We start from the raw sequence: 14,112 nt of genomic DNA on the forward strand, positions 1-14,112 counted from the left end.
AGAGAGAGAGAGAGAGAGAGAGAGAGAGAGAGAGAGAGAGAGAGAGAGAGAGAGAGAGAGAGAGAGAGAGAGAGAGAGAGAGAGAGAGAGAGAGAGAGAGAGAGAGAGAGAGAGAGAGAGAGAGAGAGAGAGAGAGAGAGAGAGAGAGAGAGAGAGAGAGAGAGAGAGAGAGAGAGAGAGAGAGAGAGAGAGAGAGAGAGAGAGAGAGAGAGAGAGAGAGAGAGAGAGAGAGAGAGAGAGAGAGAGAGAGAGAGAGAGAGAGAGAGAGAGAGAGAGAGAGAGAGAGAGAGAGAGAGAGAGAGAGAGAGAGAGAGAGAGAGAGAGAGAGAGAGAGAGAGAGAGAGAGAGAGAGAGAGAGAGAGAGAGAGAGAGAGAGAGAGAGAGAGAGAGAGAGAGAGAGAGAGAGAGAGAGAGAGAGAGAGAGAGAGAGAGAGAGAGAGAGAGAGAGAGAGAGAGAGAGAGAGAGAGAGAGAGAGAGAGAGAGAGAGAGAGAGAGAGAGAGAGAGAGAGAGAGAGAGAGAGAGAGAGAGAGAGAGAGAGAGAGAGAGAGAGAGAGAGAGAGAGAGAGAGAGAGAGAGAGAGAGAGAGAGAGAGAGAGAGAGAGAGAGAGAGAGAGAGAGAGAGAGAGAGAGAGAGAGAGAGAGAGAGAGAGAGAGAGAGAGAGAGAGAGAGAGAGAGAGAGAGAGAGAGAGAGAGAGAGAGAGAGAGAGAGAGAGAGAGAGAGAGAGAGAGAGAGAGAGAGAGAGAGAGAGAGAGAGAGAGAGAGAGAGAGAGAGAGAGAGAGAGAGAGAGAGAGAGAGAGAGAGAGAGAGAGAGAGAGAGAGAGAGAGAGAGAGAGAGAGAGAGAGAGAGAGAGAGAGAGAGAGAGAGAGAGAGAGAGAGAGAGAGAGAGAGAGAGAGAGAGAGAGAGAGAGAGAGAGAGAGAGAGAGAGAGAGAGAGAGAGAGAGAGAGAGAGAGAGAGAGAGAGAGAGAGAGAGAGAGAGAGAGAGAGAGAGAGAGAGAGAGAGAGGCCATGATATACCACACATGGCATCAGAGGGCAAGAGAGACTATAGGGTGACTTACAAGGCATTTAGGTACGTTATGTTTAACTTCTACGTTAACCATTCTTTTACAATTAGAGAAAGTGATTCTCATTTCCAACATTAGCTGAGGTTAACATGCACACCATCACATTGCCTCTGTGATGCTGAGAATAGAAAACCCAAACCAGAGGAGTCATCAACACAGAATATTTCAGTCAGTGCAGCGTTCAAGACACCTAGAGAATACTGTGTCTCAGCATCACAGCCAGGGAATGTCAGAAGACATGGAGAGAGAGATCATCTCTCGTGGACAGACGCACTTAACATAACTGGTATTGTAGTATTTGTCAATAGACTGTAGGACGCAACGACTAATGAGAAAACTTTGTTCCAGTGGACAAATTTTGCAGGTGTTCGCATCTTTCGAATTTCGGAAGGGTAGTGGACATTTTGCCAATATACTTACCAGTAACTTGCAAAGAGAGGAGGTGGAGCTACGACCCTGCTTCCGCTCATCGTTCGAATAACTTTTCTAACATGTCTCCCCCTGAAATTAATTGAGCATCTGACACAATTACGCAAGATTTTAGTTCTGGGTTTTCGAGATGAAGAGATAAAAGAGGGAATAGAGGGAGAGAATCCATAGGTAGTGTCAGAGTGAATGGAAAGAGTAGAAAGGAAGAGGGAAAAGAAAGGAAGAGGGGGAGAGAAAGTGCAGGAGTCAGCAGTGAGCTGAAGACGTCCGCTGCTGTTAAAACCCTGACACTCTATAGGAGGGAATGCTCCGGAACTAAGATTTATTTTAAACTTAAGCTTAATTTTACCGGGCTGCTTCAGTAAACATTTGAGTAACGTCAGCCGGTCTGCTGTGCGTGTGCACAGGACCACTTTGACATCATAGAAGTCAAAATAGAAAGATGATTCTTTATCATTAAAGTGCATATATTTTACTAATAGAGAAGCACCTTTTATATAACTTCCATGTCCTCTAAGAGTAAATAAATATTTTTGGGTACTTAGTCTTGTCTTGATATTATGCTCATTGGTTAAACGGATATACAGTGCATTTCGGAAAGTATTCAGACCCCTTCACTTTTTCAAAATGTTGTTATGTTACAGCCTTATTCTAAAATTGATTAAATTGTTTTTTTCACCTCATCAATCTACACACAATACTCCATAATGACAAACCAAAAACTGGTTTTTAGAAATGTTGGTAAACTGAAACATTACATTTACATAAGTATTCAGACCCTTTACTCAGTGCTTTGTTGAAGCACCTTTGGCAGCGATTACAGCCTTGAGTCTTCTTGGGTATGACGCTACAAGCGTGGCACACCTGTATTTGGGGAGTTTCTCCCATTCTTCTCTGCAGATCCTCTAAAGCTCTGTCAGGCTGGATGGGGAGCGTCGCTGCACAGCTATTTTCAGGTCTCTCCAGAGATGTTAGATCGGGCTCTGGCTGGGCCACTCAAGGACATTCAGAGACTTGTCCCGAAGCCACTCCTGCGTTGTCTTGGCTGTGTGCTTAGGGTCGTTGTCCTGTTGGAAGGTGACCCTTCGCCCCAGTCTGAGGTCCTGAGCGCTCTGGAGCAGGTTTTCATCAAGGAGCTCTCTGTACTTAGCTCCATTCATCTTTCCCTCGTCCTGACTAGTCTCTCAGTCCCTGCCGCTGAAAAACATCCCCACAGCATGATGCTGCCACCACAGGTGTGTGCCTTTCCAAATCATGTCCAATCAATTTAATTTACCACAGGTGGACTTCAATCAAGTTGTAGAATAATCTCAAGGATGATCAATGGAAACAGGATGCACCTGAGCTCAATTTTGAGTCTCATAGCAAAGGGTCTGAATACTTGCGTAAATAAGGTATTTCTGTTTTAGTTTTTGTATCCATTTGAAAACATTTCTAAAAACCTGTTTTCGCTTTGTCATTATGGGGTATTGTGTGTAAAATGTAATCCATTTTAGAATAAGGCTGTAACTTAACAAAATGTGGAAAAAGTGAAGGGGTCTGAATACTTTAAAATGCACTCTATAGCGACCGTATGCTTTTCTTTTATATAATGGATTCTATGCACAGTATAGTAATAATAATAATAATATGCCATTTAGCAGACGCTTTTATCCAAAGCGACTTACAGTCATGCGTGCATACATTATTTTTTTGTGTGTATGGGTGGTCCCGGGGATCGAACCCACTACCTTGGCATTACAAGCGCCGTGCTCTACCAGCTGAGCTACAGAGGACCACAGTATATTAACATAGTTGCTAGCCTATAAGCCCCTGAGGAAATCAAGAGATGTAAGCGGTGGCCGGTTGTCTTTCTAACATCTGCAGTCAATTAACAGATCAATTGGTAGTAATTGCATACTCCCCATTTGGACCCTTGAGGACCGATATTGATTATGTACAGGGTGGTGAACTAGGCAAACCTCTATTTGTTTGCAGGGAATTTGGAGAGATGTATGAGACGAGACAGTGTGAGGGAACGGCTTGTAACATGACTCTTTCTTCTAGGTCAGGGTTTCCCAAACTTTTTCACTGGGGGTCCCCCTTCCAGCATTGGGGAACATCCGGGCCCCCCCGCACGCGCGCACCATCTCTTTGGGCACAAGCACTGTTCATGACACAAACTGTTCACACCCTTCTTGTTGGTGGAGATAATTTTGCAAGTTTAAAGCGTATTTCCTGCAATTCTACACATTTTGTCATGGGGTGCAAATAACATTTGGCAGTTTTAAAGCTAATTTCATTTCAATTCTATACATTTTGCCATGTCTAATGTGTATTCATTTGAAATTTGAGTGACAAAAAAATTACAACAATATCAATGGGCTAAAAAAAACTTGTTGGGCTAGTTGATCTGGAAGTTTCTGACAAGTTATAAATAGCTCTCTAAGGTATGCAAAGACTAACATGACAAAAGGAACTGATGATGCACTACCCAATTTCAAAATTGCATCTTGTGCATTATACTATTACAACTTTCAAGAGTAATTTTAAAGCCAGACCCCCACCGATCCCTCGTGTGCCCCACAGTTTGGGAACCACTGTTCTAGGTGGTCTAATTTTCTGTGACAGTCAGACAAGCGGTGTTGTCAAACACCTTGTGTCCAGGCTGCCTTGGTTTCTCCCTCAGAGGACAGGATGCAGAATCTGAACTGCCAGTTAGTGGCATGAACACTGAACACCACGAAGGTAGAGGGGCATGCCATGTTACAGTACCAAAGAGTGGTTAACTAACTATAAATAACTGAATTGTTTCGTCGCACAGTCAACTATTAAATTCATTTACAATCAGTTAGCTAGTGCTCCTACTCTTGTTTGCTTACTAGCTAGCTACAGAAAGCTGCTTTGTGCCTCTAAAAATAACGTGAATTTACGGATTGTTAGCCGTGTTAGCACCTCCTGGGAAACCAGGTGTAATATATTTGTGTAATATGTAGCACTAGTACTCACTGTCTTCTCCTGGACATGGCATACCAGGCTTTACTGGGATACTGGGGAAGACTGCAAGAGAATGATGAAAGACAACTATGAATATCCAGAGACATGCCCAATCTAAATCTCTGAACATAGATTGACTAATGGTTACTCAAATGAATGTGTATGTATCCTAATCCATTGAATTAAAAGTAAATTATTTGCATTGAGATAATAGTAAAATGATTGCAGAGGAGAGGAAAAGCTGAAAAGAGAACAGAGAAGAGGAAGTGAACAGAGAAGTAGAGGTAGAGCGAGAGAGGAATGAGTGCAGACAGACAGAGCCCTAACTGACCGTGGAGCAGGAGTCCTGAGTTCCTGTTGCGGCTGTAGATCCGGAAGGCCTCCTGCAGTTCCATCTGAGAGGAGATGGTACATGGGTCTCCTATGGGACACACACACATGGTGACACACACAAACACAGATGATTCACTTATTTCATACACGTAGTCAAGATAACCAGGTCGTAGCTAGCGTAGCATCTTGTCTACCCTAACGACAACTGAATTTTCTTCCACCCACTGGTGCGAGGCCAACGTACCCTCATCGTCGATCCACTTGAGCGTGATTGGCTGCTGCCGGGCCAGGCTGCACATCACCCTCACTTCCTCACATAGTCCCATGTAGGTTACCGTGGCAGCCAGGTCTGTGATTAGCATGTCTCTGCACACACAGGATAAATAATATGAATATTATTCAAATCACACTCACTCTTTCACATTGCTTCACACCAGGGTTTGGGCAAAAGGAATTACACCCAATTGTATTCATTCAATGTCGAGATGCCTTAAATAATGCAAGTCTGGATGCTCAAGCCAGACATGTATTTCACTACATCCACTTCAGTAACAGTATTTTCTTTAGACCTCTCTGGAGGAACTTCTTCAGCAGTGGTTAATGGTCTGAATAGATGTGTGGACTAAATATATTGTAAATAGGGAATTGCAACAAACAGCTACGGACATCCAACCATCAAACACTCCCTGACTGCCATTTGAATGTGATAAACAGACCTCAAGGAATATAAGGATGTGAAATGATCTGTGGCGAACGTGACGGCCATTGCAATGACACGTCCTGCCCCACCGGAGGAGGGCGCCCCACACTGACACAAGCTGCTGCACAATGTGTGTGCGTGCGTGTCTAGGCCTTAGGGCCTACAGGATGCCAGCACGTGTGTGTGTGGACACTCAAGTCAACCAGTCATTCTCATTCAGATATCGCTCTAGTCTTTTATCATTACTTTCTGTTCAATATCAACTCATCCCTGCATAAGTACTCTCATTTGCTTGGGTCAATGACACTAGCATAGGCCTATGGTTCTCTGCTATGGATAGCAGGTGCTATGGGGTAGCCATTGCAACTACTATGTATGTATGGGCTATACTGACTTGTTCTACAATATGCATGTATGGTTCTCTATACAGAGACCAGTTTGAGTCCAATGACAGTGGCTCCTACAAGCCAGAGGCAAGAGACACAAGCCTATTCTTCTCCCACCTCACAGCTAAATTCTACAATACACCATCTATCCAGCTGCTCCAGCTGTGCTTTGTTAGCATGAAGACAAAAATGGAGGCAAACTTGGGCAACTAAGTAATTATTATTCCTTAACCCAGAAAACCCCTGTCACCCTTGAATTGCGGAAGAATTCAGTCCCTGCTGAACAAGTGTATTTGTGAGCATGTTCAGTGAAAGGAAAAATAAAAGGTGAGATGCAAAGCAAACAGCTATCAGCAAACAGCTAAAGCAAATAGCTAACAGCTACAAAAACCTATGCAAAATAGCCCACAGGTGTCTCTTAGTAGTATATTTCCATGACATTTGGAGGCACAGGTGATACAGAAATGGTTGGCTGTACTAGGATGGTTAGTACGGAGTCCAGAGAGGACATATGGATTTTTTTAAAATAGTTCCCTCGTTATGTCGAGATCACAACTTATTTGTCTCATGATCACGACATAACAACAGTTGTTTTGTAGAGATCACGAGATAAAAGTACCTCGCATCATCCATTAATTTGTTCAGATGCATGATAACCACTTCATCAAGGAGCCCTGTGGCTGCGTTGATCACAATGCAGCCCTCAAGACCACAGCCAATCACATGCAAGGAACAACACAGCTAACTTTGCTAGTCTTGTGAACTAGCTAGTTAACTATGTAGTCTTGTTGGGAAGCTAGCTAGCAAGCTAGCTTGTTATCTGTGCTGGTTGTCAGCTTGCATAGCTGATATGTGTATAATTATAAGGGACACTTCATGTTTTGTGGACAATATTTACATTTACAGTGGGTGAGCTCCATTCCTTACAGGCTGATCAGATTTAATTTCAGCCTCAGAGGCTTTTAAGTCAGGATGCTGCCTTGTAGGCGGTTTCATAGGTAAGGCTCATTGCAGGCAGATTAGCTGTCAAAGTGCTTTATAGGCAGATGCATATCTGATCCAGGGGTTGAGCTCTATTCAAGGCAGCATTCTGACATCAGCCTCTGAGGCTGCTATTGAATCTGATCAGCCTGCCAGGAATAGAGCTCACCCATTTTGTAAATTTAAATATTATCCATAAAAAATGGTAAGAGTCCCTTACAATTATACACATATCAGTTATGCAAGCTAACAACCAGCATATATAACAAGCTAGCTAACAAGACAGGAAGTATTCACACCCCTTGACTTTTTCCACATTTTGTTGTGTTACAGACGGAATTTAAAATGGATTAAATTGAGATTTATTGTCATTGGACTGCACACAATCCCCCATATTGTCAAAGTGGAATTAGGTTTTTCTATTTTTTTTGCAAATTAATAAGAAATGAAAAGCTGAAATGTCTTGAGTCAATAAGTATTCAACCCCTTTGTTATAGCAAGCGTAAATAAATTCAGCAGTAGAAATGTGCTTAACAAGTCACATAATAAGTTGCATGGACTGTTTTTTTTACATGATTGTTGAATGACTACCTCATCTCTGTACCCCACACATACATCAGTCGAGCAGTGAATTTCAAACACAGATTCAACCACAAAGACCAGGGAGATGAGGTAGTGCCAAAAAAAATTTTTAAAGCAGATATTGAATATCCCTTTGAGTATGGTGAGGTTATTAATTACCACTTTGAATGGTGTATCAATACACCCAGTCACTACAAATATATAGGCGTCATTCCTAACTCAGTTGCCGGAGAGGAAGGAAACCGCTCAGGGATTTCACCATGAGTCCAATGGTGACTTTAAAACAGTTACAGAGTGTAATGGCTGTGATAGGAGAAAACTGAGGATGGATCAACAACATTGTAGTTACTCCACAATACTAATCTAATTGACAGAGTGAAAAGAAGGAAGCCTGTACAGAATAAAAACATTCCAAAACATGCATCCTGTTTGCAACAAGGCACTAAAGTAATACTGCAAAAATGTGGCAAAGCAATTCACTTTTTTGTCCTGAATACAGAGTGTTATATTTTCGGCAAATCTAATACAACACATTACTGAGTACCACTCTCCATATTTTCATGCATAGTGGTGGCTGCATCATGTTATGGGTATGCTTGTAATCATTAAGGACTGCGGAGCTTTTCAGGATAAAAAAGAAACAGAATGGAGCTAAGCACAGGCAACTGGGAGATTCATTCACCTTTCAGCAGGAGAATGACCTAAAACAAAAAGCCAAATCTACACGAGAAGACAGTGAATGTTTCTGAGTGGCCGAGTTACAGTTTTGACTTAAATCTACTTGAAAATCTATGTTAAGACCTGAAAATGGTTGTCTAGCAATGATCAACAACCAATTTGACAGAGCTTGAAGAAATCTGAAGAGAATAAATGGGCAAATGTTGCGCAATCCAGGCAGTGGTGTAAAGTACATAAGTAAAAATACTTCAAAGTACTACTTAAGTAGTACAACTTTTACTTTACTACATTTCTAAAGAAAATTATGTACTTTTTACTCCATACATTTTCCCTGACACCCAAAAGTACACCTTACATTTTGAATGCTTAGCAGGACAGAAAAATTGTCCAATTCACGCGCTTATCAAGATAATCCTCCCTACTGCCTCTGATCTGGTGGACTCACTAAACACACATGCTTCATTTATAAATTATGTCTGAGTGTTGGAGTGTGCCCCTGGCTATCCGTAAATGTAAAAAAAAAAACATGAATGGTGCCTTCTGGTTTGCTTAATATAAGGAATTTGAAGTGATTTATACTTTTATTTTTGATACTTACATTTACATTTTAGTCATTTAGCAGACGCTCTTATCCAGAGCGACTTACAGTTAGTGAATACATTTTTTTTTTTATACTGGCCCCCCGTGGGAATCGAACCCACAACCCTGGCGTTGCAAACGCCATGCTCTATCAACTGAGCTACATCCCTGCCGGCCATTCCCTCCCCTACCCTGGACAACGCTGGGCCAATTGTGCGCCGCCCATGAGTCTCCCGGTCGCGGCCGGCTGCGACAGAGCCTGGATTCGAACCAGGATCTCTAGTGGCACAGTTAGCACTGCGATGCAGTGCCTTAGACCACTGCGCCACTCAGGAGCCAGCTCAGGAGCCCATACTTAAGTATATTTAAAACCAAATACTTTTAGACTTTGACTCAAGTAGTATTTTACTGGGTGACTTTCACTTGAGTCATTTTCTATTAAGGTATCTTTACTTTTACTGAAGTATGACAATTGGGTACTTTTTCCACCACTGAATCCAGGTGTGGAAAGCTCTTAGAGACTTACCCAGAAAGACTGACAGCTGTAATCACTGCCAAAAGGTGTTTCTACAAAGTATTGACTCAGGGGTGTGAATGGTTATGTAAATGAGATATTTCTGTATTCCATTTTCAATACATTTGCAAAAATTTCTAAAAATATGTTTTTACTTTGTCATTATGGGGTATTGTGTGTAGTTGGGAGAAAATTCAGGCTGTAACACAACAAAATATGGAACAAGTCAAGGAGTATGAATAGTTTCTGAAGGCACTGTAGCTGCTTTGTTGCTTGCATGTGATTGGCTGTGGTCTTGGGGGTGGCATACAGCCTGGGAGACAGGCTTAAAGCCCCACAGTGGCTTAGATGCCCCAAGAGCGCTTAGCTCAAGGTAAAGGACATTTAGCTTGCTAACATTCTAACTTATAAACTGATAATGAGCTCCAAACACAAATGAAAGCATGATGTTAGCATGAAATGTACCATCCCTTAGTGTAGCAATCAATAAAAACATATGCGCTGATCCACCATGGGCTCTGCCGTCTCAGCCATACTGTCAATCTATCATCAAGGCGTCCACTCCTATTTATAGAGTTTATCTTGTGATCTCGACAAAACAACTTTTTTTTCATGTCGTGATCATGAGATAAATAAGTTGTGCTCTCGACATAATACGGTTTTTATTTATTTATTAATGTCCTCTCTGGATTTCCGTAGGTTAGCCTAATTGTAAGTGGATTGCAAATCCAGCTCACATTCATTGGCATGTGGTGAGCAGACCATTCATTATAATTCAGGTTTCACTTATGTTTCTCAGCTATTGATGTGGACACCCGTGATTGTTCCTCGTTTGTGACTCTAGTCAATACCAGGACTCAGCTGTTGACTGCCTCGTGGTTGATACCACACAATGTAAAGTACCAACTCAGGGGCCTTGTGGTTTGAGTGTCCGTCCTGAGAAAGTTCAATCTCCGGCCGAGTCATACCAGACTGTAAAAATGGGACCTGGTGCGTCTCTGCTTGGCATTCAGCATTAAGGAGATAGATTGGGGGTGCCGGCCCTGCGATAGACTAGCGTCCTGTTCAGAGGGTGTATTTATACATCAAGCTGCCTCATGCTACATACAGTGGGGGGGAAAAAGTATTTAGTCAGCCACCAATTGTGCAAGTTCTCCCACTTAAAAATATGAGAGAGGCCTGTAATTTTCATCAAAAATTCCAGAAAATCACATTGTAGGATTTTTTATGAATTTATTTGCAAATTATGGTGGAAAATAAGTATTTGGTCAATAACAAAAGTTTCTCAATACTTTGTTATATACCCTTTGTTGGCAATGACACAGGTCAAACGTTTTCTGTAAGTCTTCACAAGGTTTTCACACACTGTTGCTGGTATTTTGGCCCATTCCTCCATGCAGATCTCCTCTAGAGCAGTGATGTTTTGGGGCTGTCGCTGGGCAACACAGACTTTCAACTCCTCCAAAGATTTTCTATGGGGTTGAGGTCTGGAGACTGGCTAGGCCACTCCAGGACCTTGAAATGCTTCTTACGAAGCCACTCCTTCGTTGTCCGGGCGGTGTGTTTGGGATCATTGTCATGCTGAAAGACGCAGCCACGTTTCATCTTCAATGCCCTTGCTGATGGAAGGAGGTTTTCACTCAAAATCTCACGATACATGGCCCCATTCATTCTTTCCTTTACACGGATCAGTCGTCCTAGTCCCTTTGCAGAAAAACAGCCCCAAAGCATGATGTTTCCACCCCCATGCTTCACAGTAGGTATGGTGTTCTTTGGATGCAACTCAGCATTCTTTGTCCTCCAAACACGACGAGTTGAGTTTTTACCAAAAAGTTCTATTTTGGTTTCATCTGACCATATGACATTCTCCCCAATCCTCTTCTGGATCATCCAAATGCACTCTAGCAAACTTCAGATGGGCCTGGACATGTACTGGCTTAAGCAGGGGGGACACGTCTGGCACTGCAGGATTTGAGTCCCTGGCGGCGTAGTGTGCTACTGATGGTAGGCTTTGTTACTTTGGTCCCAGCTCTCTGCAGGTCATTCACTAGGTCCCCCCGTGTGGTTCTGGGATTTTTGCTCACCGTTCTTGTGATCATTTTGACCCCACGGGGTGAGATCGTGCGTGGAGCCCCAGATCGAGGGAGATTATCAGTGGTCTTGTATGTCTTCCATTTCCTAATAATTGCTCCCACAGTTGATTTCTTCAAACCAAGCTGCTTACCTATTGCAGATTCAGTCTTCCCAGCCTGGAGCAGGTCTACAATTTTGTTTCTGGTGCCCTTTGACAGCTCTTTGGTCTTGGCCATAGTGGAGTTTGGAGTGTGACTGTTTGAGGTTGTGGACAGGTGTCTTTTATACTGATAACAAGTTCAAACAGGTGCCATTAATACAGGTAACGAGTGGAGGACAGAGGAGCCTCTTAAAGAAGAAGTTACAGGTCTGTGAGAGCCAGAAATCTTGCTTGTTTGTAGGTGACCAAATACTTATTTTCTCGTTTTGTCTGTCATAGTTGACGTGTACCTATGATGAAAATTACAGGCCTCTCTCATCTTTTTAAGTGGGAGAACTTGCACAATTGGTGGCTGACTAAATACTTTTTCCCCCCACTGTAAACAGGAGATAGGCTCCTGCTGCTATGAGCCAAGGCTTGTACAAGGCTACTTACATACACAATGTAAAGGTCTTTAGCGTCCACTGAGTACTACACATACCAATCCACTATCACTAAAGCGGTATCTTTTCATATTGCATTTTATTGTGATTTGAACTCCTGCCATTTGAACCACCTTCACCTGTCTGTCCCTGTAATACACTGTGTGTGTTCATATTCAACATCAAGCGTCATTAGGCCAACCTAACCCCCTCTACTGTCTGAACCTGTTCCTGTTGACAACACACAACCCCTATTCAGGATCATTCTAAGATCAGGTCCCCCCTCTCCATAATCTTACTCATTCTGAATTGAAAGGCAAAGCTGATCCTAGATCAGCACCCCTACTCCGCTCAATAAATATGGGCCAAGATCTAGCTCCGTAATTATATTTTCAGAAGATCATTTGAGGGTAGCCAGTGGTCATATCATATAGTTAGTATTTGACAGGTTGTGGTGTGGTATTGGGTTGTTTTGTGTCTCTGACTCCTCTGGGGAGGGAGACAGGAACAGCTTGGGTCTCAGCAGCAGGCACGAATCCAGTTCCCCTCACAGGGCACGTCCTCTGCCAACATGGCACCGCTCTAACACCCTCCCACATACTGCACCAGCACACACACTCTTGTTCATACGGAGACACACACACACGCATACATAAGCAAATGGTCAGATGTGCATGCAGACAATGGTCCATATTTCAATTGTGTGGAACGTTAGAATTAAAATGCTGCTTATAGATATATATATATATATATATATATATATGCTAATCAAATGCAGCCCAATATGGATTGATTGAGATAAAGAATACAATCTCAAGTCAATATGTCAACAAGAAATGTTATCTAAACTCAATTATTTGTAGGTGGACTTCACATTTACTATTTTCAGCATTTTCACTTTGATCTAATTAGCTAATTTCATTAATAAAACATTTGAGTAGCAGAAGCAGCAGACCCTACCCAAGGTGATTAAAGACCCCATGTTTTTAATTTGATTTATAAATCATCACTTTGTCTAATAAATCACTGTGTTTTTTTATATACACTACCAGTCAAAGGTTTGGACACACCTACTCATTCAAGGGATTTTCTGTATTTTTACTATTTTCTACATTGTAGAATAATAGTGAAGACATCAAAACTATGAAATAACACATATTGAATCATGTAATAACCAAAAAAAGTGTTCAACAAATCTAAATATATTTTATATTTGAGATTCTTCAAATAGCCACCCTTTGCCTTGATGACAGCTTTGCACACTCTTGGCATTCTCTCACCAGCTTCATGAGGTAGTCACCTGGAATACATTTTCAATTAACAGGTGTGCCTCCTTAGAAGTTAATTTGTGGAATTTCTTTCCTTCTTAATGCGTTTGAGCCAATCAGTTGTGTTGTGACAAGGTAGGGGGGCATACAGAAGATAGCCCTATTTGGTAAAAGACCAAGTCCATATTATGACAAGAACAGCTCAAATAAGCAAAGAGAAACAAAAGTCCATCATTACTTTAAGACAAGAAGGTCAGTCAATATGGAACATATTTTTTCTTCAAATGCAGTCGTAAAAACCATCAAGCGCTATGATGAAACTGGCTCTCATGAGGACCGCCACAGGAATGGAAGACCCAGAGTTACCTCTCCTGCAGAGGATAAGTTCATTAGAGTTACCAGCCTCAGAAATTGCAGCCCAAATAATTGCTTTACAGAGTTCAAGTAACAGACACATCTCAACATCAACTGTTCAGAGGAGACTGTGTGAATCAGGCCTTATTGATCAAATTGCTGCAAAGAACACACTACTAAAGGACACCAATAATAAGAAGAGACTTGCTTGGGCCAAGAAACACGAGCAATGGACATTATACCGGTGGAAATTTGTCCTTTGGTCTGGAGTCCAAATTGGAGATTTTTGGTTCCAACTGCCGTGTCTTTGTGAGACGCGGTGTGGGTGAACGAATGATCTCCGCATTTCCCACCGTAAAGCATGGAGTTATGTTATGGTTGGGGGTGCTTTGCTGGTGACACTGTCTGTGATTTATTTAGAATTCACACTTAACCAGCATGACTACAACAGCATTCTGCAGCGATACGCCATCCCATCTGGTTTGGGCTTAGTGGGACTATCATTTATTTTTCGACGGGACAATGACCCAACACCCTTCCAGGCTGTGTAAGGGCTATTTTACCAAGAAGGAGAGTGATGGAGTGCTGCATCAGATGACCTGGCC

At 42.3% G+C, this 14,112-nt stretch overlaps 1 protein-coding gene across 1 annotated transcript in view; it reads right to left on the reverse strand.

Annotated features, from left to right (window-relative positions):
* Positions 1-14,112, reverse strand: part of prkcz (protein kinase C, zeta) — a 159,069-nt gene that overhangs the window by 119,470 nt on the left and 25,487 nt on the right. Inside the window, exons 2-4 of the mRNA XM_041856855.2 lie at positions 5,055-5,176; positions 4,809-4,898; positions 4,490-4,540 (exon numbers count right to left, since the gene is read on the reverse strand). Of these exons, the coding sequence (XP_041712789.1) occupies positions 4,490-4,540; positions 4,809-4,898; positions 5,055-5,176 (263 nt within the window). The remainder of the gene's footprint in view (positions 1-4,489; positions 4,541-4,808; positions 4,899-5,054; positions 5,177-14,112) is intronic.

Source organism: Coregonus clupeaformis, chromosome 30 (assembly GCF_020615455.1).
Source record: "Coregonus clupeaformis isolate EN_2021a chromosome 30, ASM2061545v1, whole genome shotgun sequence".
Classification (NCBI taxonomy): Eukaryota; Metazoa; Chordata; class Actinopteri; order Salmoniformes; family Salmonidae; genus Coregonus; species Coregonus clupeaformis.